At 56.9% G+C, this 27495-nt stretch overlaps 1 protein-coding gene across 13 annotated transcripts in view; it reads left to right on the top strand.

Moving 5' to 3' along the window:
- Positions 1-8974: 8974 nt before the first annotated feature.
- Positions 8975-27495, top strand: part of LOC102994624 (uncharacterized protein C17orf113) — a 31099-nt gene continuing 12578 nt past the window's right edge. For 5 of the 13 annotated variants that reach the window (XM_055089919.1, XM_055089917.1, XM_055089920.1 and 2 more), the window contains exon 1: positions 8975-9224. In XM_055089919.1, coding sequence (XP_054945894.1) covers positions 8975-9224 — 250 coding nt within the window. Of the gene's footprint in view, positions 9225-21107; positions 21155-25470; positions 26209-27495 lie in introns of those variants that run through there. The other 8 variants (XM_028498332.2, XM_028498333.2, XM_028498334.2 and 5 more) reach the window with 4 other exon arrangements.

Raw genomic sequence — 27495 nt, 5'->3', positions numbered from 1 at the left:
CAGCCGCACACACTGGTGATATTTCCCCAGCAGGCGCACTGGCCTGATTTGGTGCTCTGACCTCGGGGCAACCTGGAGTCTCCCTTTCGGTGCTCACTTCCTGAGTGACTTTGGGCCAGTTACTTAACATCCCCAATCTTTCATCTCCTGGTGTGTAAAATGGGAATCAAACCAATCTGGGCTGAGTTGTTATGAGGATTGAATGCCATCCTTCCTGGCACCCAGGAGCTGCTCCATGAATGTCAGCTTCCTCCTTCTCCCTGAACTTCCCCCGAGAAGAGGGGCTGGTTTACAAAGGGGTAGGGAAGGTCACAGCAGGCCACTGGGAGGTGGCCACTTTGGGGTCCCCGCCCCTAAGCTCTGGGACCCCTCGGAAGGCGAGGAGCACTCAGGACTGACCAGCCAGGGGTAGGGAGGGTGCTCACCCGTGGGCCCAGCCTTGCCACCAGGAGGGCCCCTGAGTCTCCCCTCCTCTCCTTCCTGGGGAGCCCCATCGAGGGGAGCAGCCCCTGTCCCAGCCTGCTCGCCTGCCCTCCGTTCGGGGCGGCGGGGCTCCTGGCACCTGCTTCCCGCGGGCCGCCCGGGGGCGGGCTCTGGAGACTCTGCGGCTGCCCCGGGACGCGGGGGCCCGGGACTCACCCGCCGCGCACCTCTGGGAGCCGAGAATCCAGACCTCCCCGGGTGGCCGCGGGCGGCCGGTTGCGGCCCCGCTCCGGTAGGGAGCGCCCTTCAGGTAGGCGCGGGCGCGGGCCGTGGGACCGCACTCCTGGCTCCCCATCCGGGACCGACGCGCCGCTGGGGCTGAGCGCCCGAGGGGGCCCGCGCGCGGGGTGGCGGTTTTGGTGTCTCTGTAGGGCTGGTGGCAGCGGCGAGGACCCTGCCCCGCCTTGTGTTGGGGGAAGGTGGGAGACAAGAATCACGACTTAACTGGAAACAGAGGTTGGGAGCGGGGACAAGGGTGATGGCCAGGAGGACTTCCAGCTCCCAGGAGGTAGGGGAAGGGAGGCTGGGGGCCACGGGGCAGAGACGGTGCGACTCTCATCCTAAGGAGGGGACCATTCTCTGCAGACCGGGGGCTCGACCAAATAACGTACCTTCCTCGTCTAAGTTGTTTAGAGACTCCAAAAATCAGCCCCCCCCCCCTTATCAGCCCCTGGGATAGGATAGAATGGAAGGGGTGGGGGATGGGAGATCTGCTGTCTTTGGGGACAGGGGTGCAAAGAGTATGCTCTCCACCCCCGGGTCCCATCCCCGTCATTCACCGTCTTTGGAGGCCTTCCTGCCCGCCCCTCCCCCTTCAAGCAGAACGCTTCCTCTTCTGTCAGGGTCAGGGGCAGAGGTGGGCCCTCGTGGTGCATGGGGGATGCAGGATTCCATCTCCCACCCACAACTCTCAAACAGTCCTAGGACGTCTCGACCGTCCTTCCTCTGGCTCTCAGGACGCATGCGCTCAACCCCAACTTGGAAGAGCTGATAGGGAAGTGCTCCCCATCGTGGGACAATCACGATGCGGATCACGGATCGGGGGAGCCCCTGTTCAGGCTTATGGGGAGTTGTGCTGGGCGAGCAGGCGGTGGCTGAGAGAGGCTGAGCTGTGCCAGCGTCCTGGGCAGGCGGTGAGAAGGGTCTCCTGCGCAGCAAGTAAGGTTCCTAGGCCTTGCCTGGCAGCAGAGGCTAGAACGGGGGCTGCTGAGGCTCATACCCCCTCCCCCACCCCCACCTTAGAGGCAGCTGTTCTGTGTTGCCACTGTGGACCCTGCAAGGAGGGGTGCAGCTTAGATCGCAAGAAGGACTTCCTTCCTGAGGGTGACCTGAGGGTCTTTCAGGGGAGTCTCAGTGTCCAGGAGAGGCAGCCCTGATCTCCGGGGGTGTCAGGAGGGAAGAAGGCCCTGTGGGACTCCCAGCCAATAGGGGGTGAGGGCAGATTCGGGGAGGAGAGGGTCGGGGGGGACGGTGACCTCATCTCTGGACCGTCGCTCTCCGTCACCTCCCATGCCCCCTCTCTCCCATCCTTGGAGCTGGAGTGTTGACTTTCAGCACCTCTTATCCAGCTCACCCTTGAAATACCCAGCACCCAGCAGTCCCCAGGGAGAGGTGACCGGCTTCCTGTGTCATCACTTCGGGTGGGAAGACAGACATGGCTGTCTTGGTTTGCCCAACAGATCCCCACCCCACCGCATCTGACACCTGGACCAGCTGTTGCCCAGCCCCAGGGCCTCCTGTTCTGGCAAAGCAGGGACGTGTGGGTTGGGGGTTGCCGTGGCCGCCCCCACTCGGGCCATCCCACTCCTCTAGGTGGGGGTCTCTGACTCCTTTGGGGAGTCTTGGGTGTGAGACTTGAGAGACCCCAGCTCTCTGGGCCATCCCATGGTGGGTGCCGCTCTATGGTGGCCACACAACTGAAGTGAGTTATTGCCCTTCCTCACCCTGCAAAGTGTCAGCCTTGGGAGAGTAGAAGTGGCAGGAAAGAGAGACCAAAATGCTCAGTGGTGGCTCCTTGGGGACACTGAGGGGGCAGCCAGGCCCAGGAAGGACTCACACTCCATTAGGACGAGGACGGATGAGGCCTCTCTTCTTCCAGGCACGATCCCACACTCCTACTCGTGACCCTGTGAGTGACGGGGATGGGGGCCACCCCGGTGTGCACCCCCTGCGCCTGCGTCAGAGGATGGTACAGAACTGACCCTTTTCACCTGCCTCTCTTTTCGACCGTGAGCCTCAGTTTCCTCATTTGTAAAGCCTCACAGGGTTGTTATGAGGGTTACCGGAGGTGCTGCCTATACAGTGCCCAGAAGGCAATGGACACTCGCCATGGGGCGGTTCTTTCTCTATCCCCACCCCGCCTTTCTCTGGCGGCTGAAACAGACAAATACAACTTGGCTTCCCCCCTTCCACCCCAACCTTAGAGGCAGCTGCTCTGTGTTGCCACTGCCCGCCTGCAAAGGACCTAAGAGATTAGCCCAGCCCCACCCTCTCTCTTTAAAGAAGGGGAACTGAAGCCCAGGGGGCAGGGACTGGCCCAAGGTTGGCCGGCCAGCCAGGCTCCCTTCTCAGAGGCAGGGCCTGGGACCTGGCTCAGGGAGGCGGGAGGGTAGATATTGACAGACCTGGGGAAAAATACCGGAGTGTAGTTGGGCGCGTTAAGGGTTTGGTGCGGGAGCCATTCATGCCCTGCCAAAGGCTGGAGACAGGCCTAGAACCTTCCTCTCCTGTTAACCCTTTGGCAAAAGCAGCGCTTTCCCGAGGACACCCTTCCCCAGGCTGCGGCTGAAACAACTCCCCGCTCTGCACTTACGGCCTCCAGAGTTCTTTCTAAACACCCCTCTTTGGACAGTGCAGTCAGAGAATCGCACGCAGTGCCCGAGGACTCCACTGAAACCTGGGGCCCTGGGACTTCCCTGGTGGTGCAGTGGTTAAGACTCCGCGCTCCTGGTGCAAGGGGCCCAGGTTCAATCCCTGGTCAGGGAACTAGATCCCACGTGCATGCCACAACTAAGAGTTCGAATGCCACAACTAAGGAGCCCGCGTGCTGCAACGAAGACCCAGCGCAACCAAATAAATTAAAAAGAAAAAAAGAGGGGCTTCTCTGGTGGCGCAGTGGTTGAGAATCCGCCTGCCAATGCAAGGGGACACGGGTTGGAGCCCTGGTCCGGGAGGATCCCACATGCCGCGGGGCAACGGAGCCCGGGCGCCACAACTGCTGAGCCTGTGCTCTTGGGCCCGCGACCCACAACTACTGAAGCCCGCACGCCTAGAGCCCGTGCTCGGCAACAAGAGAGGCCACCGCGGTGAGAAGCCCGCATACCACAACGAAGAGTAGCCCCCGCTCGCTGCAGCTAGAGAAAGCCCGAGCGCAGCAACAAAGACCCAATGCAGCCAAAACAAGAAAAAGAAAAAAAGAAACCTGGGGCCCTGAAGTCCACTGTCGCCCAGGAAGAAGGGATGGAAATGGGCCCTGGGGCCTGCCTGAGTGCTCCTTTCCGACCCCCTCTAGCTCCATATGGATGGACACACAGACAGACAGGCAGACAGCAACCTTGGCCTCCATCAACTCTCCAGTGCTGCTTTGAGCCTGCCTTCAAGTGGGTGGCTCCCTCTCTGCTGCAGCCTCAGCCCATCTCTCAGGGAAGGTGAGAACAGAGGGAGATTTACCCGCTTCCTGTGTAAATCAGACAGACAGACAGACACCTGGGTACACGCATGCTTTTTCTCTGCTTTCACCTGGTCTTTTCCCAAGTTAAGTTCAATTCTCCCCCTGTCTTCACACCCCTTCCTCCCAGCCTCTCTGGCTCTGGCCCCCACTCTCCCTGCCCAGGGTGTGGCACCTCCCTGCCTGCCAGGTAGGGGCTGGGCAGCCCTGAGCCTCCCCAGAAGCCCTTCTCTGTATCTGTAGCCCCCTTTCCCACCCAGCAGTTCAGATCAGGACTTGGCAGGCTTTAAGGAGAGGTGGGACAGGGCCATGAAACCTCTCCATGCTTGTTCTCTATGAAGTGGAATAATAGGTCAATAATGGTGCCCACCTCATGGGGTTGTGAAGTTTAAAAGAGATCCTGTGTGTACAGCACCTGGCACACAGTAAGCTCTCAGTAAACAGGGGTGTAATGATAAAGAAGAGGTGGTCTGGGCAGCTGAGTGGTAGAGAGGGAAGCAGGGAAGCTTCCAAAAGCAGTTCTTATACTGCCTGTCCATGTACTTTGAAGCAAGTCCCCTCCGCTGCTCTGGGACTCGATTTCCTCTTCTGTTAAAGACAGTGTGTCCGGGGCTTCCCTGGTGGCGCAGTGGTTGGGAGCCCGCCTGCCGATGCAGGGGACGCGGGTTCGTGCCCCGGTCCGGGAGGATCCCACGTGCCGCGGAGCGGCTGGGCCCGTACAGGGGTGTAATGATAAAGAAGAGGTGGTCTGGGCAGCTGAGTGGTAGAGAGGGAAGCAGGGAAGCTTCCAAAAGCAGTTCTTATACTGCCTGTCCATGTACTTTGAAGCAAGTCCCCTCCGCTGCTCTGGGACTCGATTTCCTCTTCTGTTAAAGACAGTGTGTCCTATCCAAATGTGGGTCCAGCGAGGGTGAGTCATGCTGGTTCTGAATAGGGGCCAGCAGGGGGTGTACTGGCCTCTTGATGCCCACAGCAGGGGTTAGACCGACCTGGGTGTGCCCTAAAAATTGCCCACCCCTCCACATTTTCTTGCTGGGAGCCTTAGCTGAGCTGGAGTGGTGGAGCTCCCGAGAGGACAGCTGTGAAGCCGGGGTTAGGCAGGGCAGGCTGCAGCAGGCCCAGCAGCCTGGCTGGGGGGACACAATTAGCCCCGGAATCCAGGAGGGCCCTGTGAGCTCAGAGGCTGTATATCACAGGGGTTTAATCAGCCCCATGGCAGATATTTGTCTGCTCTCTTGGGCCATGTCCTGGGCCTGCCTGTCGTAAGTTGCACTGAGATTTCAAAATACCCCTGTCCCCTTGCTGGTGGAGCAGGCAGCTCTTCTGGGCATAGCCAGGAAAATCTCATTCCCCTGAAGCCTCTTCCCCTTGGCTGGTTGGACCCACCTCCCAACACTCGTACCTGGTACTTTCAATTTCCTGCTCCTCTTTCCTGCTGGGAGAGTGGGGGAAGGTTTGTAAAGGCTGGAGAATAGCTGTGATGACCTCCATCTAGAGGTGAGAGGATGTAGAATCTCACAAGGTGATGGAGTGACTTTCCAGTGTGCCCTCCGTGGGCAGAGCTGTCCCCTGGACCCCAGACATGGTGCCCAGGAGTTTGGCATGGCTTGGAGGGGCAACCTAGTTGCCTCAGGAGTGTGGAGGAGTGGGGTCCGCCCTGCCGGGTGGGGTACTGAGTTCCACCTCTTATCTTCCCGCTAGATGCTCCCTGCGCCACCTGGAGGCTCTCTCTCATACTGCAGCCCAGCCAAACCACCAGGCACAGTGCCAGGGTCCCTCAAGTCACCAGGCACCTAGGACGGCGCAAGGGTCAGATCCACGGTGTATTCGTTTTCTAGGGCTGCCATAACAAAGCACTACAAACCAGGTGGCCTCAACAATAGAAATGTCTTGTCTCACAGTTCTGGAGGCTGGACGTCTAAAATCAGTGCCATCAGGGTTAGTTCCTTCTGAAGGCTGTAAGGAAGTCTGTTCCATGCTGGCGTGGTCCGAACGCGGGTTGGAAAAGAATTTCCAGACACAAAGCAGAATGTAAAGAAGGTAGAATTTATTCGAGGGAAGGGTCACTGCCAGAACAGCGGGCCGACTTCCTAGTAGTCTGGGAGAGTCGAGCCCAAACATGTGCTATCGATCACTTTTTATAGCCAGAAAACAAAAGAATGGTCCGAGGTGAAAATTTCCTTTACTGATTGGTCGAGACACATATACCTTCCTTCTATAGGGTGGGAGTGGGACAGGGCATATGCCTTTCCTTATGTGGGAGAGATCCCGTTGCCCAGGTGGGCGTCTGCAGGGCATGCTTCTGGTGGCCGCCCCCAGGAACCAGGCAAGTTCCGGCCCTTCCTGCCTCTCACGCTGGGCCTGGTTCATAACCTGTTTCCCCTGCCGGCCAGCAGCCTGCTTGCTCCTGGTCTCTCCCATGACTCCCATGTGCTGACGTTTATAGGACCCCGAGAGGCGTTTTATATAGATCAGCTTGTCTAATCCTCACAGGGCCCGTATGACTTGGGAACTGTTCCTCATCACCCCCATTTTACAGATATACAGATGAGAGGACTGAGGCTCAGGTCACACAACCAGTAAGTGACAGAGCTGAGATGTGAAACCAGGTGGGGGTCAATGTAGAGCTCGTGCTCTTTTTTTTTTTAATTTTTTAAATTTGGGGCTGCATCGGGTCTTCGTTGCTGCGCGCAGGCTTCCTCTAGTTGTGGGGAGCGGGAGCTACTCTTTGTTGCGGTGCGCGGCCTTCTCATTGCAGTGGCTTCTCGTTGTGGAGCACGGGCTCTAGGCGTGCGGGCTTCAGTAGCTGTGGTGCGTGGGCTCGCTAGTTGTGGCTCGCGGGCTCAGTAGTTGTGGCCTATGGGCTTAGTTGCCCTGAAGCATGTGGGATCTTCCCGGACCAGGGCTCGAACCCGTGTCCCCTGCATTGGCAGGCGGATTCTTAACCACTGCGCCACCAGGGAAGCCCCAGAGCTCGTGCTCTTAATTACCGTGCCCCTCTGTTCCATTCACTCACAGTCCCCACACGTGTCATGACAGCCCATTTTGTGGGAACATTGCCTGCAAAAGTGACAAGCAGCTTACTAAGAGCAGGGGCTGGGGTCCAGGGACTGCAGGCAAGGTTCTTGGCTGTGAACTTGAGAAATTAATTTTCTTTGTTCACATGTGGGCTCCACTACTAGACGTGTGGCCTTATGGGAACGTCATGGCATCACTTGACTTCACGGGGTCTAATCTGCAAAATGCACACAAGTCTAAAGACACAGGAAATGCCTTTTAGGAGGATGTATTGGTTCGCTTAGGCTGCCGTAACAAAGAACCACAGACTGAGTGGCTTAAATACCAAAAATTTGTTTTCTCCCAATTTTGGAGGATAGAGTTTGGGCTCAAGGTGTAGGCAGAGTTGGTTTCTTCTAAGGCCTTGCTCTTTTGCTTGCAGATGGCCATCTCCTCCCTGTATCTTCCCATGGTCTTCTCTCCGTAAATGTCTGTGTCCAAATTTCCTTTTCGTTCTTTTTTTTTTTTTTCGGCCGTGCCACACAGCTTGTGGGATCTTAATTCCCCAACCAGGGATCGAACCCGGGCCCTCGGCAGTGAGAGCATGGAGCCCTAACCACTGGACTGCCAGGGAATTCCCCAAATTTCCTCTTCTTATAAGGACAACAGCCATATTGGATTAGGGACCACCCTAATGACCTCATCTTAACTTAATTACCTCTTTAAAGACCCTCTCTCCAAATACAATCACGCTGTGAGATACTAGGAGTTAGGACTTCAACATATGAATTTGTGGGGAGGGGGGCGGGGTGGGGGTCACCGGACATAATTCAGCCCATACAACAGAAATGGGCTCAGTCACTCCTCACTCAGGCCCTAGCCTTGGGGCTCCCCCACTCTGAGCGAGAGACACAGTCCCTGACCTCAGGAATTCTCTGTCCTGGTGAGGCGGACACCAGGCCTGCCCTCGCGAAATACCCAGTCTGAAGCAGAGGCAGGAAGCATGCACACAGATTCAGGAAGGAAGTGAAAATCAACCCAGTTCAGTCTGAGGAAGGTCATGGGGCAGAATAGAGCCAGTTAGAGGCAGAAAAGTCCGGTGGGAAAGGTTCAGAGAAGTGAGTCGGAAAGGAGAAGGGGAGGGGCCTGGAGGCGTGATGCGCATGCTCTGCAGGGCCCAGCGCTTGCGTGCGTGTGTGTGCGCGCGTGTGCGTGCGTGTGCGTGCGTGTGTGTGTGTGTGTGTGTGTGTGTGTGTAAACACCAACTGTTGCCCTAACAGCAGGGGGCATCGGGAGCCACGTGGGTCAGGGGTGGGGATGGCTTCGCACACTGTCACCGTTTGTGAATGTCACCGGCACTGGGCACGAGGTGGTTGGGTTTCTGCAGTCATCCTCTGGCGGGCAGCTCCTGCATCTCCAGCAGGCACCACAGGCCTGCCTGTCCCAGCACTGTCAGCGCCTGGCCTGCCTTGGGCCAGGCTAGTGTCTCCACTAGCCTCTCTGCTGGCTCTCCCTCCACGTCCGCCGCCTGCTTTCTGAGAGCCCCGCTCTCCCTCTGAGCGCTTTGCTCTGAGCCCTCAGGTGTCGGCCACCCAGTGTGTGGCCATTTCTGACACTCTTCCAGATATCCCCGCATTTTACTGCTGCTTTGTTTAAAACAGCCCCCCTTCTTCTTCCTTTTGCCATCCTTGGGCTGGGGCTTTCAGAAGGCCGGGGAATTTCAGCTGGGATACAGGGCACAGGCATCTCTGGGTCCCGAAGCCTCTTGCTCCCTCTGTGTATTCATTGCACTCGCCTTTGTTTACTTGTCTCCCGATCTGCCCAGGTATGAAGCGGCCACTGAGCCCATCTCCCCCGGGTGAGAAGGAGCCCCCTGGATCTGGAGCTGCTGAGTGTCCCCCTCGGCCTCCAGAACCACCTAAGCCCAAGCGGGAAAGAAAACGGCCGTCGTACACCCTCTGCGACGTCTGCAACATCCAGCTGAACTCGGCAGCCCAGGCCCAGGTGCACTGTGGGGGGCGGGCCCACCAGAGGCGCCTGCGGCAGCTCAGCTTGGGAAAGACGCCCCTGGGGCCAGGTCAGTGTGGAGGGGCGCTGCTCCCACAGGTTTGGTTCTGGGTCCCTGTGAGGGGCTCTGGGTCTGTGGCCTCTCTCTGTGGGGTCTTTTGGTCTGGGGTACCCTCAGTGGGGTCTTAGAGTCTGAAGTTCCCCAGATGCCATCAAGTTTTTTTGCATCTGGACAGTCCTCTATGGGGTCTCTCAGGGACTGAGGTCTGAGGCCTCCTCTGGGTCTGGGGCTCTCCCTGTGGGGTCTTTTAGGACCAGGCCCCCTAAGCAGCATTTCTCCAGCCAGGAGCCCCCTGGCAGATAGTTTTCCAGATAAGGAGGGCCTCCCCTACGGGGCGTCCCGGGCTCCTGCTCTGGTCTCTGAAGGCCAGGGTCAGCGAAGTGCACGACACTCCGGCTAAGGGCTGAGCGGTGGTCAGGGGAAGAGGGGCAGAAGCCCCTCTCCCTTTGGCCAGTGGACTCCTGGCCAGGATTTCAGCCTCTCCCTGGCTGGCATGACTCTGCAGAGGTTGGGCTGCAAGAGGGCCGCTGGCTGCAAGGCAGATTTCTGGGCGAAGTGGGTGAATGGATTCGTGAGGATGATTCCAGCTGACAGGCACAGGGGAGTCATGGGAGAGACCAGGAGCAAGCAGGCTGCTGGCCGGCAGGGGAAACAGGTTATGAACCAGGCCCAGCGTGAGAGGCAGGAAGGGCTGGAACTTCTGCCTGGTTCTTGGGGGCGGCCACCAGAAGCATGCCCTGCACGCATACCCTGCAGCCCAGGTTGGTAGCTCCCGTGCTCCACAACGAGAAGCCACTGCAATGAGAAGGCCGCGCACCGCAACAAAGAGTAGCTCCCGCTCCCCACAACTAGAGGAAGCCTGCGCGCAGCAACGAAGACCCGATGCAGCCCCAAATTTAAAAAATTAAAAAAAAAAAGAGCACGAGCTCTACATTGACCCCCACCTGGTTTCACATCTCAGCTCTGTCACTTACTGGTTGTGTGACCTGAGCCTCAGTCCTCTCATCTGTATATCTGTAAAATGGGGGTGATGAGGAACAGTTCCCAAGTCATACGGGCCCTGTGAGGATTAGACAAGCTGATCTATATAAAACGCCTCTCGGGGTCCTATAAACGTCAGCACATGGGAGTCATGGGAGAGACCAGGAGCAAGCAGGCTGCTGGCCGGCAGGGGAAACAGGTTATGAACCAGGCCCAGCGTGAGAGGCAGGAAGGGCTGGAACTTCTGCCTGGTTCTTGGGGGCGGCCACCAGAAGCATGCCCTGCACGCATACCCTGCAGCCCAGGTTGGTAGCTTTGCCAGAGGGCTACACTCTGACCTCTTGAGGGCTGCCTGTTGTTTGGGTGAGTGTTTATGGGATGCCCTCTGTGTTCCCCACACTGTGCTGGGGCCTGGAGACGTTCCAGTCTTACTCCTCCCCCCGCGGTCCCCAAGACTGAAACTGTCTTTTAGGCTGAGACAGACACGAAATAAGCAGATGAGTGTTGTGAGTGCTACATGGGACATGCCCCCAGGGGTACAAAGGAGAAAGGGTGATTCTACCTGGGTGTACCACGAAAGGCCTCCCGAAGGAGGGGGCCTGCAGTGAGCTTCAGAACAGGGTTGAGAGGAGAAGGGACCTCGCAGGCAGAGGTCACTGCATAAGCAAAGCAGGGAATGCTCTAATGGCTGGTACCATCTTCCCCACCTGAGCACCTGGGGCTGGACCCCAGGATGTGACTCTGAATAAGAGCATATTCAACTGTATGGATGTTTCTGGAGTGTGTGTGTGTGAGTGTGTTCAAAAGTCATTCATTAATTCATCAAATACTTACAGACAGCTTACTGTGTGCAAGCTGCTGATTGGGGGTATTCATATTTTTATATTTATTTTTTTCTATCGAAGTAGAGTTGATTTACAACGTTGTGTTAGTTTCAGGGGTACAGCACAGTGATTCAGATATATATATGTTCTTTTTCAGATTCTTTTCCCTTTTAGGTTGTTACAAAATATTGAATATTGAGTATATTTCCCTGTGCTGTACAGTAGGACCTTGTTGTATTTTTTCTGAGCACAGGCTCCGGACGCGCAGGCTCAGCGGCCATGGCCCACGGGCCCAGCCGCTCCGCGGCACGTGGGATCCTCCCGGACCGTGGCACGAACCCGTGTCCCCTGCATCGGCAGGCGGACTCCCAACCACTGCGCCACCAGGGAAGCCCTGTATTTTTTCTTTTTTTTGTATCTTTTCTTTATTGAGATATTACTGACATATAACAAATGTAAATTTAAGGGGTACAGTGTGATGATTTGATACATGTATATATTGCGAAATGCTTACCACAGTAAGGCTAGTCAACACCTCCATCCCCTCACATAATTCTGAGTGTAAGTGTACAGATAACAGTTAAGATTTACTTTCTTAACAACTTTCAAGCGTATAAGGCAGTACTGCTAATTATAGCCCCCATGCTGTGCATTAGATCCCTAGATCGTATTTATCTTACAGCTGGGACTTTGTACCCTTTGACCGACATCTCCCCATTACCCCCACCACCAGCCCCTGGCAACCACCATTCTACTCTCTATGTCTATGAGTTCAGCTTTTTTAGATTCTGCATGTAAGTGAGAACATACAGCATTTGTCTGGGAATTTGTGTTTTTAAAAGGCAACAGAGCTGCCTGTCAGGAAAGAACTGTCTAGATAACTACATGCAGACAAGTTTGTCCAAGATAACAGCAGGCTTCATAGATGTGGGGATGGGCTCCTTTGAGAAGTGGGAGGGAGAGGTGAATTGACAGAAGTCAGGGAACGCTTCAGAGAAGTGACACTGAAGGTGGATCTTGGTGGATCTTGTCTCCCAGGCAGGGAGACAGCTAGAGCAGCTAGAGCAGTGGTCCCCAGCCTTTTGGCACCAGGGACCGGTTTCGTGGAAGACAATTTTTCCATGGACTGGGGAGCTGGGGGAATGGTTTTGGAATAATTCAAGTGCATTACATTTATTGTGCACTTTATTTCTATTATTATTACATTGCGATATATAATAAAATAATTCTACAACTCACCATAATGCAGAATCAGTGGGATCCCTGAGCTTGTTTTCACTTGCCACTCACTGATAGGGTTTTTTTTTTTGGCTGTGTTGGGTCTTTGTTGCTGTGTGCGGGCTTTCTCTAGTTGCAGCGAGCAGGGGCTACTGTTCGTTGTGGTGCGCGGGCTTCTCATTGTCATGGCTTCTCTTGTCGCGGAGCACAGGCTCTAGGCGTGCGGGCTTCAGTAGTTGTGGCACGTGGGCTCAGTAGTTGTGGCTCGCGGGCTCTAGAGCTCAGGTTCAGTAGTTGTGGTGCACGGGCTTAGTTGCTCCGCGGCATGTGGGATCTTCCTAGGCCGGGGTTCGAACCTGTGTGCCTTGCATTAACAGGCGGATTCTTAACCGCTGCGCCACTAGGGAAGCCCACTGATAGGGTTTTGATATGAGTCTGCAGGCAATTGATTTATTGTGGTCTCTGTGCGGTCAAACCTCTCTGCTAATGAGAGTCTGCATTTGCAGGCGCTCCCCAGCGCTGGCATCACCGCCTCAGCTCCACCTCAGATCATCAGGCATTAGATTCTCATAAGGAGCCCACAGCCTAGATCCCTCGCACGCGCACTTCACAGTAGGCTTCGCGATCCTTTGAGAATCTAATGCCACTGCCGCTGATCTGACAGGAGGCGGAGCTCAGGTGGTAATGCGAGCAATGGGGAGTGGCTGTAAATACAGATGAAGCTTCGTTCACTAGCCCACCGCTCACCTCCTGCTGTGCGGCCTGGTTCCTAACAGGCCACGGACCAATACCAGTCTGTGGCCCGGGGGCTGGGGACCCCTGAACTAGAGCAAATGCACCCAGGCCTGAGGCCATGGCTTGGCAGGAACAGCAGGCAGTGCTGGGCTGGGCAAGTGGCTGGCGTGGCAGGAGGTGAGCAGGGGCTGCCTGTAAAGTCCTCAAAGCCAGGATGGGCTTCTGGCCTTTGTCCTGAAGGTGACAGGCATCACTGAAGTGTTTTGAGCAGGAGTCAGTGTTTTTAGAGGTCTCTGGTGAGGGGGAAGGGTAAGTCTTGGGGGTACATGAGAAGGAAGGGGGTAGCATGGTGGAACCAGATTCCGGGGTCTTTTCTGCAGGACTTGGTGACTGACAGGATATAGGGCCAAGGGGAAGGGAGGTGTCAAGGATGACTCTGGCTTAGGGGATGCTGTGATGGACAGTTCCGTTATCAGAAAGGGGCGCTGAGAGGGAGGCAAGGGTGGGTGGGGAAGGCCATTCCTGTGACCAGAGGACTTGGTCCCACCCCTGCTCCCCTCTAACTCTGGCTTTTCAGGCCTTCCTTCCGGGCAGTGGTCCTTCCTTCTCTCCCCCACCCACCATCCCAGTGTGGAGAGAGCAGGTGGGGTGTGAGAAAAAGGACCACAGCACCAGACACTGGTGGCCACAGACAGGCTGCCCAGAGGGATGGGGTCCCCCTTCACTTGGCTTCCCTTTTCTCACAGCCCTTATCCCCCGAGTACAGGGTAGGTTTGGGGGGTCACCAGGAGACACGATGCCTGGTACTCCCCCCCGAGATTGTTAAACAACACCTCGTAAGTCATTGGCCCTCCAGTCACCTGTCCTGCATCGCCAGCCTTCCAGCCCTGCGCTGGCCCCGTGCAGGATGCCGGGATTCTGTACTGAGCAGTGCTGGGCATTCGGGGTCTGGAGGGAGAGACAGCCACGGGGCCAGACCTTCCCCACCACCATGCTAAGAGGAGGGAGTGGCGCTGTGGGAGCATGGGGGCCCGGGGGGTGTGGCTGTGACTAGAGCCAGGATGTTGCATCCTCAGATTTCTGGGAACCCTGGAATCCCGGGGCTCCAGCGGAGAACCTGTGTTCCATTGGCCTGGTTATCTTTTTTTTTTTTTTTTGGCCACACCAAGCGGCATGTGGGATCATAGTTCCCTGACCAGGGATCAAACCCGTGCCCCCTGCATTGGAAGCACGGAGTCTTAACCACTGGACTGCCAGGGAAGTCCTTTGGCCTGGTTATCTTTGAATCTACTTCAGGTCATGACCCCCCAGCAAACCACCCCCCTCCATGGACTCTCCTGTCTCCTTGGCCCTCTGGGAGTTGGGGGTGGGAGAGGCAGCCCAATGCTAGCAACCTCCCCCAGGGGTGAGGGGGTGCGGAAGTCCTCTCGAGGAGGCTGGACCAGAGCAGAGAGCCCTGAGGGCACGGCTGACTGGGGCACCCTCCGGAAATGCGGAGAGTCACGTCTACTTTCAGGAGGCTTGAGGCAAAGTGTGAGGAGCCCTTAACCCACGGCTTTGTTCCTGGACACCTGAGATCTCAGTCCTGTGGCAGCCAGGAGGGCCGCCCGTTCCCTGGGAGGGCGCTGAAGGGGTGGGGGTGACGGCCCAGTCATGCCCCTTCGAGGCTCCCTTTCTGGGAGGCCTCCTGGAGCTGTCACTCTGATTAGGGGTCTGGGGGGCTGGCGCCTTGCACGGTGACAGGCCGTCACAGGCAGTGAGGTGGGATCCTGTCTGGAGGATCCTGTCCCTGAGGCCGTCTGTGGGAGGGAGATATGGGGGGCGGCTCTCCCCTCTCTCAGCTTCCTCACCAATGCCTGCGTCAGAGGCTTCCTTACTCAGCCTCACCCAGCTGCCCAGCATGAGTCAGCCTGGAACACCTAGGAAGGGGAAACAGCACAGGATGGGGAAACAGCAGGAACCGCACCCTTCCCCAGCCCCTCCTCCAGGTCATTCCCCCACCTGCCCTCCTCCCGATCTGTCTCCCACACAGCAGACCCTTTCATCCTTCAGGAATAAGCCATCTTTCACCCTACCTGCCCCCCATGGGAGGTGTGGGCACCAGGAACCTCCGCCTCAATGTGACTGAACTCAATGACCCTACTGACCACCTCACACCCACACGCACACCCACGCACACCCACGCACACATACACACGCACACCCGCACGCACGCGCACACACACAAACACACACACGCACCCCTAAACAATTTTAGGTAGTTCTTGAACATCTGCAGAGAGAAAGGTTTGCTGGCTCAACCCTCCTACCTCCAACCTCTAGTGTGGATGTTGGGCCAGCACCGGGCTTGGGGGATGGACAGCTGGACCTGGACCTTGGGGAAAGAGCTACGACCTACCCCCAGGGCCAATGAGCATGTGCTTAGGAGATGAACTGTTTGCAAAGCACTTCCACAGCAGCACAGCATTCCCTCCTCACCCAGCCATCCCTGGGTGGGCGTAGATGACTGGCATTCGGCCCTCACTTTAGAAACTGAGATACTAGAACTCAGAGAGTGTAAGCAACAGGCCTAAGGCCACAGCCAGGTTCAGATCCCAGCATCTCTGACTCTAAATCCTGTCTCTCACGTGCCCTCCCCACCTTACTGCTGAGGAGAGCAGCATACATTAGGAGAGATAGAGCCTTAATGTTTCAGGAACTGGGGAGGAGGGATGGCCCAGCACAGGAAGACCAGCTCCCAGGACGGGCAATTCAAGTGCTCAGAACCCATGCCTTGGTGTCCTCAACTGAAAAATGGGGAGATGCCAGCCGTCTCCCACTCTGCTTAGGCTGGTTAGGGACAGGGAGGGGAGCCTTCTAAATCCAGCTGTTTCCTCCCCCTGTCTCTTGGCAGGACTGACCCAGCTGCCCAATTTAGGGCGCATCCCCTGTTCCCCACCATTGCAACATGACACCAGAAGGGAAAGAAGGAGATTTCAAAAATGACTTAAGCTCTGGCTTACCGAAATGGCCAGAGGGGACTTGGATGGGGAGCACGGGGTAGACACTGAGGAGGACAAGAAAGCGGAGATGGAGTCAGACTATATTGGATTTCGGGGCAAAGACGGCTGCAGCTGTACCAGACACCCCTGTGCCTTTGAGGACGGGAAGGCATCAGAGTGGCAGATGGAAGCTGTCCCCTGCCCTCTGCACCCTCAGACCTCTCCTAGATCCCGTTCTAATCAGTCCCTCCATCTCCTCTCCTAGTCTTTGACTGCAGAAGCCTCTGGCTGCCTTCTGCGCCCCAGAGATCAAAGACCTTGAGCTTGGGTCACACCTGATTCACTGGCTTGATGAGCTCCTCACCCTCCACTCCCCGCAGATGGATTAATTTCAGTCCCATCAGGAGGCCCCGGAAGCCCTCCAGCCTGTCCCCCCATGGCTTCAGTATCTCCCTGGGTTTCCAGTTCCTCCTCAGTGCCCATCCCAACCCATCCCGAGGCCTCTGGATGCCTGTTTCGCCTTGGCTGCCCCAAGGCCACTAAGAAGTTCTTGGGGTCTAACCAGTGCCTCCTGCGGTTCTCCTTAAGTGGCAGGTGATGGCGGTGCCCTCACTCTCCCTGGACGGCACCCCCTCACAGATGTGAACCTGACCATCAGCACCTCCCCCCAGGGGCCACCAGGAAAGGCAAGGCTGTCTGGGTGGAAATTAGGGGGCTTAGCTCAGATCCCTGCCCCCCGCAGAAGACAAAGGTTCCGTCTGTGTCTCTGGGTGGGTTAATTAGCTCTGGGCTTGAGTTTCCTTCCTCTCCCCACACCAGCAAGTCCTTCCCCCCACAGAGCCTCTTCCTAACAAACCTGTTTCCAGGGGCTGCGGCCGCCACCCCCTCCCCAGACCTTCTTTGCAGCTTGAGAACTGGCTGCTCCAGAGATTACGGGTTATTGTCTGGTGGAGACAGGATGCTGAGGGGGTGGGGGGGCTTGGAATGCGAGACTGGATCCAGCTGTGGCTTGGCTGTCTCCTCTCCCGCATTCCACCCCCCTCCCGGCACCAGGTGCTCAGGTGAGTTAGGAGCCCGCAGGTTTCAGGAAGAGGAGGGGGAGGAAGGAGCCCAATCAGAAGAGAAAAAAGATGGGTGGGAGGGAAGGGTGTGGGCAGATGAGGGGCGTCAGAAGTTCTAGGTGATCAGATGAACACCCCTTCCCCGCTTCCTGGCATTGCCCAGGTAGCAGGTCCGGCAGTCTAGGTACTGAACGGCAAGCCACCTGCGCTCCCTTCCCCCTCTCTGAGCCTCGGTTTCCCCTGCAGCAAAGGGAGGTAAATAAAAGGGGATGGGGGCAGAGGATAAGTAAGGCTAGATAGGAGAATGGGCCCCCTGCGGCAGCAAGCCCTGAGGCAGGGCTTCAAAGTTCAGAAGAAGAATTTTCTGGCAGGCAGAGAAGGGGCTGGAAGCACCTCCTGTCCTGGAGGCCTCTGTGGTCAGGGTCAACTCTTCGCTTCAGTATAAGAGGCACTAGGCCCCCTGACACCCTCCCCCTGTCCCCATACCTTCGGGGAAGAAGTGCCCTGTCCTTTCCACCGGTGGTTGGGATGGGGAAACCAGGGAACAGGCAGCGCCTTCCTGGCGAGGGGAGACAGGACCCGGTAACCGTGGCTTCCCAGCAGAAGCCGGAGCCCCTCCCTCGCACCCTCCCCTCCTGTCCCTCCACTCCCCCACCCCTTCCCCCTGTCACTCTCTGGCTGGGTTTCATTTGCTCCTCACTCTGCGCTCAGCGGTTCCTCCAAAGGCAGAGAATGCTCTTGGGTGAGTGCTGAGGACGCCTGAGCTGGGGGGTTGGGGTGGGGGCTTCAAGCCGAGGGTGGGCCTCTGCCCTCTCCCCTGCCCTCTCCTTTTCCTCCTGTTGTCGGCCCCCACAGAGTCGTCTGTTCAGAGGCTCCAGTAGCCAGCTGACTCTTGGTACCTTTTCCCAAGTTCAAGGATGGGCAGGGGGGGCCCCCACTCTGGCGGGAGCAAAGGTGGGGCAGGGGTGGCAGGAATGGTCTGGAATCTGGAGGTCCAGCCTGCAGGAACGAGGCTGCTGCACTTTGGGGCAGGTGTGCGTCATCCGAGGAGCCTGCTACAAAGGTTCCTTGTATCAAACCATACCTTCAACTGCCTCTAAGGGGCTGCCTGGAGGAGCAGGAGCGGGGGGTTAGAGGCAGTTGTTAATGCAGCAGAGAAGGAGAGAGCCAGGCCCCCGCTGAGGTCCAGCCACAGCGCTGGGGTCAACATCAATGCCTCCCCGGGCTTTGTTCGTGGTCTCCTGGCTCACCTCCCCACACAGGGGTTGCCTGGTCCTTTTTGAGGGAAACAGCCATTACCCTTTAAGGATTTGGGGGATTCCCCTTCCACAAGGGCAAGGGCTGGAGGCCCTGGGGCTGGGAGCAGAGTTCCCCTTGTGACTGGGCTTGGGGGTCTTCCTCAGGTGCAGGGAGGGCGGGAGTCTGGAACATCAACGCCTCCGGTGCTGGCCAGCCCAGGGTGGGTTGGGTGCGCTGGAGGATGTGGGGAGGAATCCTAATCCTAGCAGGGAGTGAGCAAGCTGGGGTCTTGGTTCAACCTCTCATTCCCTGCCTTTGGCTCCCTCTCCCTCCTGGACTCCCTTTCTTCACAGAGTTTTGGTTTTATTTGTGATAGAAACGGCAACTTTACTATTTGAGGGTGTGTGTGTGTGTGTGTGTGTGTGTGTGTCAGCGCGCGTGCACGCGTGCATGCCTGCCTTGGGGAGGACCCTACCATCTGCCCCTATGACTAGGCGGGGGTGGGAGGGGGACTCTGGGTTTGGCTCCATGAGCTTGTGTGTATGTCAGATGCATTTAATTTTGTTAATTTTGTAAGGGGTGTGTGTGTTTCTGTATATGGATCTTTGTGTACGTGCACCTCTCTTTGTGATGTTGTGTGCCCACTGCATGCCTGTTGTTCTGTATTGTCTGTATGTGCATCTGTAGGGGTCTGCGTGTCCTCGTGTGTCTGTCCCTCTGGGTATATATGATCTGAGTGTGTCTTTGTTGCTCTTGCCTGTCTGTGTGTTCATGCATGCTCATGCGTGGCCTCTGTGCCCGCCCCTTGGCCAGCAGGGGTATCTGTCTGTCTCTGCGTGGGTACCACCCCCGTATGTACACACATCAGTGTGCATAGACGGTCTCACCATGGGGAGATGTGTGTGAGTGTGTGCCTTGGTGTCTGTCCCTGTCACTATCTGTGTGGATGCCTGTGGACCTCAGGGTGTGTGGCCCTGTGCTCTTTCGTGTGTATCTTTCCCGGTGATGGCAAAACAGCAGGACGTAGTTTCCCCGGATTCTCTCCCTTGGATGGTAGGCAGGGTGATGTTATTTCATGAGACACCTGCTCTGCACCCCTGCCCTAGTCTCTGTTGGACCCCTGGGGGTGGCCTTTTCTCCGTCACTTAGTCTGGTTTATTCCTGTTTGATCAGAGTAACAACCCACCCTCTTGAGGCAGCCATCCAATGAGCCCTGGGTCCCGGCTATGGACCCCTGGCCAGGGGTGGCGAGGGACTGCTCTGAGGCACTTAGCTAGGGTGGCTGTTCTGTTGCAAGATGCTACCCGAGAAGACCCCCCCCAACACACACGTGACCGTTTTGGGAGTGCAGAATTCTAGACCCATCAGGCTGTGTGGTGCCATCCTGGGACAGGGGTGGGGGCTGCAGTGTCTCCCTTCATCTGAGTGTACCCACAAGCCAAGTGGCCACACGTGTGTGCGCATGTGCCATGACTCGTGCGCCATCCCAGCGGCCCTGGGGGCCGGGGCTCACAGTGAATGTCAGAGGCAGGTGGTGGGCGGCTCAGAGCAGCGCTGTGTGAAGGGGGCTGCGGGGAGCTCCCAGCAACCACTGGAGAGGCCCTGACCTCAACGTGTGCCTTAGGCCTTGAGTGGGAGAAGAGTGTACCCAGTTGTGCGGGGGCTGGAAGGCATTTCCGGGTGACTTTGTGCTGACCGGAAGGGGAGACTGGGTCACCAAGTGCCCTGCACCCCCTGTGCAAACGGCCTCTACACCCAGCACCTCATTTGGTCCTCAGACCCATTCCTGTGCTGCCCCTTCCTCCTTACCCGGCTGTAATTCCCACTTCACAGGTGAGGAAACTGAGGCTAAGTGCTGGGCTGCCAAGGCCTCAGAGTTTGATGTCGTTACTGGAGCTCCACTGCAGGCCTCCAGGTCTAGGAGGGTGGGGTACCACCCACATTCCTCCGGCAGGGAAACCCACACGGGGTGAGGGTCTCCTGGGCGTCTGAGGGTTCTAGGAAGAGGTCACTCCTCTCACCCACCCCATTTCTGTCATCCCTGTTACAAATAACTCATTAGATTAAAACACTGATTTCCCGGGAATTCCCTGGTGGTCCAGCAGTTAAGACTCTGCGCTCTCACTGCAGAGGGCCCGGGTTCAATCCCTGGTCGGGGAACAAAGATCCCACATGATTTTCTAGCTCACCCACCTCCTGAGATTCCCCACAAGGCTGGAAGGTCAAAATCCCCAGCATTCACTGTAGAGCTTCCATACCTCTGTTCTACCTTGAGCTTTGAGAATCTGCACTCGACTTTGAACTTCACGATGGTTCCCGATGGCTCTGCCATTCCCACTGCTGAAATGCCCTTTGCCTGGTAAAATCTCACTGACCCTTTTGTGAAACCTAATTGCCTCTCCAGGCTGATGACCTTCAGCTGACCGCCTGCTCCTCTGTGATCCCAAAGCATTTTGTTCATCACTCTCGCTCGGGGCACTTGCCAGAGTGTAGCCTCCCTAGCGCTCCGCCTGTTTGGCTCTCACCAGTCAGCTCTCACCTGTGAGCTCCTCTAGGAACCCACGGATACCTGTGGTGAATGAATGACCACTGTCCCTCCCGCTGGCGGGGAGCATCCTTCCTGCGGTCTAACCTGAGTTGCTCCTGCTGCAGCGCACGCGGTGGGGAGGGTGAGAGCGACACCGGGCTAAGGGTGCGCCGGGCCAGAGCGGCGGCAGGTGGGAGCGGCCGGCCGAGCCCCGGGGGCGCCGCCGCCCTGCCCGCGACCCCGGCCCGCGCCGCCGCTGGCGCCTCTTCGCCCCGGTTACCGCTAGTGGCTGCTGTCGCTCAGTGGAGCCCAAGGAGACCGCGGCCAGAGCGTCCACCGCGCAAGATGGTGGCTCCCGAGACTCCGTGAGTGCGTGCGTGCGGGGGCCAGGGAGGGGAGGGGGCCGGGCGGGGCGCCCCGGGGCGCCCCCTCCAGGAACCTCCAGGCAGGGGGCGGCCACGGGGGCTGGGGGTCCTGCGGGAGAGGCGGCACGGAGCGGGCGGCACCCATCGGAGAGCTCCTGCACCACGCGCCCCCCAGAGGAAGTTCCCCAGCCCTCCGCATCCAGGCCCCGGGAGGATGGGCCAGGTGTGTGCAGGGAAGCCCCTACCTCACCGGGCTGCCAGGGGAGGGGGCTCCTGCCCCTGCTCTGCCGGGAGCGTGGACTCCTCTTGGTGGGGTCCCGAAAGTAGGAGACCCAAAGAAGCCTGGGGAGGGGACTGGGGACCCCCATCCTGGGGCCATATAGACACTGAGGCTTACGTGCAGGGGTGGAGTGGGGACCACCGGCCAACACACATCGCCCCAGGGGCCCCTCAAAAGTCACGTCTTACATCCCGCCCCACCCAGCCCGGTTCCCTCAGGTTGAGGTAGGAGAATGCCAATGGCTTTTTTGCCTGGTCTTTTAGAGCAGCGCTGTTGAATAGAACTTTCTGGGATGATGTATATGTTCTTTATCTGGGCCATCTAGTACAATAGCCACAATACATGGTTATTGAGAACTTGAAGTGTGGCTCGTGCGGCTGAGGAACTGAATTTTTTAAAATTTAAAATTCTGGGGAATACCAAGGCAGTCCAGTGGTTAGGACTCTGCGCTTCCACTGCCGAGGGCATGGGTTCGATCCCTGGTCGGGGAACTAAGATCCCTGCAAGCCACGTGGTGCGGCCATGAAAAAAAAAATTAAAATTCTGGTTAATTTTAAACAGCCACATGTGGCTGGTGGCTACCCTATTGGACAGTACAGTTTCAGAATCTCCATCTTCCCGGGCCTCCTCCCTCCCTACTCTTTTGTTCTTGTCTCAAAAACCCAGAAGGGTGTCACCTTGACTTTGCACCTCCTCTCCATTCTAAGACCCTTTGGGTGGTGGGCTGGACAAAGTCACAAAATCACGGGACCTTAGGAGGAAAGGATGTCAAAGGCAGCTGTTTTAGCCACCCAAAAGGTGCCCAGGGGCCCACTCCATTGCTCTCTCTGCCTGAGAGCTTGTGCTTCCTGACTCATTTACTCCTCAAATTTTGTGGAGCCCCTGCTGGGGGCCAGCCGTGGTTCCCTTCTCTGGAGTCCAGAGAGGAACAAGTAAATTACCTTACCTGCCCCTCAGGGAATTTTCCGGGGGAGGGGGGCGGACAGCAAGAGTGCAGGCAATAGAACTACACAGAAATAAGCAGATCTGTAAACTTTGGGGAGTGCGCTGGAGGGAACAAACGGGGGGGTAGTGACAGAAAATAAGGGGACTTGCTGGGGAAGGATAATTAGAGAAGCCTCCCCTGAAGAGGTCATTATGCTAAGACCAGAGGGAAAGTGGACTAGGCAAAGTGTTGGGAGGGAGGGTGGGAACATTCTGGAAGAAGGCGCAGCATGTGCAAAGGTTCTGGGGCTGGGACTCTGGCACTCTGGAGGAACTGAGAGAAGGCCAGCGTAGCTGGAAGGGGAGGGAGGCACAAGTGGCTCCCAGAGAGGTCAGCAGTGCCTGGGCATTTGGTAGATCTTGAAAGGGATTCTGGCGCTGGCCTCAGAGCAATGGGCAGTCATGGAGGGATTTTAAGCTGTATGTTTTAAAAAGCCCCCTCTGGCTACTGAGAGTCTCTGACCCCAGAGAGGGGTAAGAGTGGAGACCCAGAGTGCCATCGGGAAGCAACTGCCATAGTCCAAGCAAGAGATCATGGTGGCGTGGACAAGGATGGTGGCAGTGGCATGGGGAGAAGGGATGAGTTAGAGGTAGATCGTAGAGGTGGAATCAACAGGACCTGTGGACAGACCAGGTCCTGATACGGAAGAGAGTGGGGGCTGGATGGGCAGTTTTCCGGCCAGAGCAGCTGGGTGGGAGAAAGGGCCATTTTCCTGAGCTGCGCAGCCTGGGAGAGGAGCATATTTTGTAGGATCAGATGCAGGAGAGATCTGTTTAGAAAAGCCAGGAAGGCAGTTGGATGGAAAGGTGTGGTGCCCAGAGGAGTGTCCTGTAGAGATGGTTCTGAACTCTTTGGACAGTTTGAGATAGGGAAGAAGAGGATGAGATGACATCAGAGGAGTGGCTGACGGGAGCAAGGAAAACCAGGGGATGTGGTGTCCTGGAAGGCAAGAGAAAAGTGTGTTTCAGGAGGGTGTGATGAGCAGTACCAACTGCCACTCAGGGTCCAGGGGAAGAGGACCAGCAAGGTTCACCCACTTCTGGCAACATGGAGTGCTTCTCCTCTTACTGAATGGGCTGCCCGTGGAATTCTACTCATCTGCCCTTACTCTACCTACCTACTAAGTGCCAGGTTCCATCCACACAGGGTGCTGGGTATAATATCAGGTGGGCAAGACAGTGACTGCTTTCTCAGAGTTTAGAATCAGCTAAACCAACAGCCTCAGAAACAGGAAGTTGTTGGGACTTCCCTGGCGGTCCAGTGGTTGGGACTTCGCCTTCCAATTCCGGGGGTGCAGGTTCGATCCCTGGTCAGGGGAGCTGGGATCCCGCATGCCTCCCAGCCAAAAAACCAAAACAGAAGCAATACTGTAACAAGTTCAGTGAAGACTTTGAAAATAGTCCACATCAAAAGAAATCTTAAAAAAAAAAAAAAACAGGAAGTTGATTCATATAGCCAAAATAATCCTTTCGTTCTTTTAAACAACCAGCTTTTGCTGAGAGCCATCTGCGTGCCCAGTCCTGTACAGGCACTCAGAGGTACAAAAATGAACAAATGTGATCTTGACCTTCCAGGAACCAAGTACGGAGATATGTAGAGCATCCCTGCGTTCACCATATTGTGTTACAAAGACTCATACACGGGGAATTATGGGAGAATAGAGGACAGGCACCAGCCCAGGTTGGGGGGAATTAGGGTGGCAGAGGGGATGCCTGAGCTGCTCTCCAGGAATGAATGGGAAATAGCCAGGGAAAGAGGAAGGATAGGGAGTTCCAGGCCCAGGGGATGGAGGCAGGAGCAAAAATAACAGTAATGTGTGTGGGGCATGGTAAGCCTTTGGAGCTGGCTGAGCAGACAGGAGTGGGGGGGCTCTGGAGGTGTCCAGAGGCTGGGAGGGGGTCTCGCTGGCTCACGGTGAGGTATGTAGACTTAGGCAATGGGACACCACCAAAGAGGCGGAAGCAGGGCGGTGACACAGTGGGATCTGTGTGTGGCCTTGCTGTCTGGCTGTTACGTGAGGTATGAACGTGGGGGAACAAAGGCAGAGGCGGAAGCCGCTGCGTAATCCAGGTGAGCCGGTGCAGGCCAGGGTCTCAGCATGGCCTGTGGAGTCAGGGAGACTTGGGTTCTAATTCCACCTCAGCCACTTACTGCTTGGCAAACTTTGGGCAAGTCACTTAAAGCTCCCGAGCTTCAGTTTCCTCCTGTCCAAAGTGAGGATGATACCATCCTCAGACCAAGAGTAATCTTGGTCTCCTGATGGAGTCACCGCAGTCCTTAGCACAGGGCCTGAGTCAGTTCGCACTCGGTAAATGGTAGTTACCTTACTGCTGTTGTTTTCAGTAAACATGGAGAGGAGGGGCAGGTGTGAGAGATAATGAGGAAGCAGAGGTGGCAGGTCTTGGCCATCAACTGAACGTGGCCGTGGGGTCCTGAACTCCTTGCCTTGCACCTGGGGTGGTGGTGGAGTGAGGGAGGTAGAGGCAACCAGCTGGCTGCCTTTAGTCTGGAACCCAGCCCCCGCTTCTGGGCTACCCTTCCCAGAACCACACAACTGGTGTGTGTGTGAGTGTGTCCATGCGTGTGTTTAGGGAAGGGAGCTCCAGAGAGAACAAATCCCATTCCTCAGTCCTGTGGCTCTGGGAGCTCAGCTTCGTGCTAACTTCCTTCTGATGACACAAATGACTGGCCCGATGGCACCAGTTATCCTTTGGGCGAGGAGCCAGGATTCAGCCTCGAGTTATTCTTGAGCCCTGAGAACCACTGTCTGTCTCGGGATTATAAAATGTGGTTGCATTGATGGTGCTAGTCTTTCCAGCTCTGAGTTCTGACCTGCTTCAGCAGTCAAAGCAATCGATGCCTTGTCCTGGATAGAAGGAGACCCTTAGAGGGGGCTGGAGCCCCCATACCTCTGCCCACTTTGGATAACGCTTTATGGCCCACTCCCAGTAGCCCTTCCCCATTGGGTCCAGTCCACCCCTCGCCCGGGGAGTCCTCTGTGGGCAGTGTGAACCCCCAGTGGACGCCTAACACCTCTCCCTTGTCTCTTTCACCTCCAGTCTCCCACCAGCGGAGTGGAAATAAACTTTCCGGGCTAAGTTAGATGGATGGTCCCCATTAGCCTGGCGGGCTGCCCCCCTCCTGCCTCCCCACCGACTCCCCTTGTCAAAGGAGGTGCTTCGGTGTGCGGGGCAGGCTGGCAGGGGCAAGAGCATTCGGGTGGGGGTTGGAGGCGCCCCGCCCCTCGAGCAGGAATGGTGCCCCCGGGGAAGAAACCAGCCGGAGAGGCTTCCAACTCCAATAAGAAGTGCAAGCGTTACTTCAACGAGCACTGGAAAGAGGAGTTCACCTGGCTGGACTTTGACTACGAGCGGAAGCTGATGTTTTGCCTCGAGTGCCGCCAGGCCCTGGTGCGGAACAAGCACGGCAAAGCGGAGAACGCCTTCGCCGTGGGCACCGACAACTTCCAGCGCCATGCCCTGCTGCGCCACGTGACCTCGGGGGCCCACCGCCAGGCTCTGGCCGTCAACCGGGGCCGGCCCACTTTTGAGGGCCAGGCTGAGGGTGGAGGGACCTGTCCGGGCCTGGCAACCACCGCCAGCTTCAGGGGTGTCAAGGTGGAAGCGAACGCGGCCAAGGTGGCCGTGCTGACCACGGTGTACTGCATGGCCAAGGAGGACGTGCCTGATGACCGCTGCTCTGCCCTGCTCGAGCTGCAGAGGTTCAACCTGTGTCAGGCGCTGCTGGGCATGGAGCACGGCGATTATTACAGTCCCAGGAGGGTGAGGGACATGCAGGTGGGTGGCAGCCAGGGCTGTGGGGAAGGGATTGAGGAGGGAGAACGTTGAGCCAGCTGGGCATGGCACCAGCATGCCAGGCCCCCGGGCAGCGGCCAGAGCACTTCATTCACACCTTCGCCCACGAGAGCCTTCACTGAAGGCGTACTAGGTGCCAGGCCCCTGGCCAGCTCCTGGGTGCCCAACAGTGAAGAGGCCGGACCAGGCCCTGTCCTCAGGGGCTCAGGTCCGCTCCCCTCACTACCTAGGTCAGAGGTTGCAAACTGGTGGCCTGGGAGCTTGATTGGCCCACAGATGTGTTTTGGCGGTTTTCACAGTGTGTGGTTTTTTTTTTTTTTTTTTTTTTTTTTTTGGCGGTACGCGAGCCTCTCACTGTTGTGGCCTCTCCCGTTGCGGAGCACAGGCTCCGGACGCGCAGGCTCAGCGGCCCTGGCTCACGGGCCCAGCCGCTCCGCGGCACGTGGGATCTTCCTGGACCGGGGCACGAACCCGTGTTCCCTGCATCGGCAGGCGGACTCTCAATCACTGCGCCACCAGGGAAGCCCTTTCACAGTGTTTTTAAGAAAATTTAAATTAGTCTCCAAGATAAACAAAAAAAACAACAAAAAAACCAAGAGATTACATATAGAAATGGGGATTTGTGACTTCTACTGAAAAGCTAGGTCCTGTGCAGTCAGGGCATGAAGTTCTGGAGTTGGAGAGCAGGGCATGGGCTTCCCCATTCCCTTTGGTTTATCCCTGGCCCACTTCAAGGTCAATATCACCCATGTGGCCCCTGGGGGCATGCATATTGCAGCTCTGTCCTCGGCACTGGCTGTATGAGTCCTGGGGGCTGGTAAGCGGGTGGGGGATTTGGATCTCATCTCCCAGAGAGATGATAAACAGCACACAGCTGGGGCCCTGTGTAACTGGTGGGGAGTCAACGTGTCTATCAGTTAATCCCTGAGCAGCACAGCAGAGGGAGACCCCCAGGAATAAGGCTGACAGGGGCAATGCTGTAGAAACACACACACACACACACAAAACGCTGTAGAATCTTCATGGTTCCTAAAGCATTTTTACACTTACAAGTACAACACAAAATTACATCGATGGGAATTCCCTGGCGGTCCAGTGGTTAGGACTCTGCGCTTTCACTGATGAGGGCCCGGGTTCAATCCCTGGTCAGGGCACTGAGATATGAGTCACAACAACCTTTTGAGGAGCTTGGGGGCAGGTATTAGCCTGGTTTTAGAGCTGAGGAGACAGAGGTGAACAGTGAGGTGAAATGATTTGCCCAAGGTCACA

The sequence above is a fragment of the Physeter macrocephalus genome, chromosome 14 (assembly GCF_002837175.3).
Source record: "Physeter macrocephalus isolate SW-GA chromosome 14, ASM283717v5, whole genome shotgun sequence".
In the NCBI taxonomy this organism is placed as follows: Eukaryota; Metazoa; Chordata; class Mammalia; order Artiodactyla; family Physeteridae; genus Physeter; species Physeter macrocephalus.
Note: the sequence above shows the minus strand (reverse complement) of the source record. Positions and strands in the feature narration are given on the sequence as shown.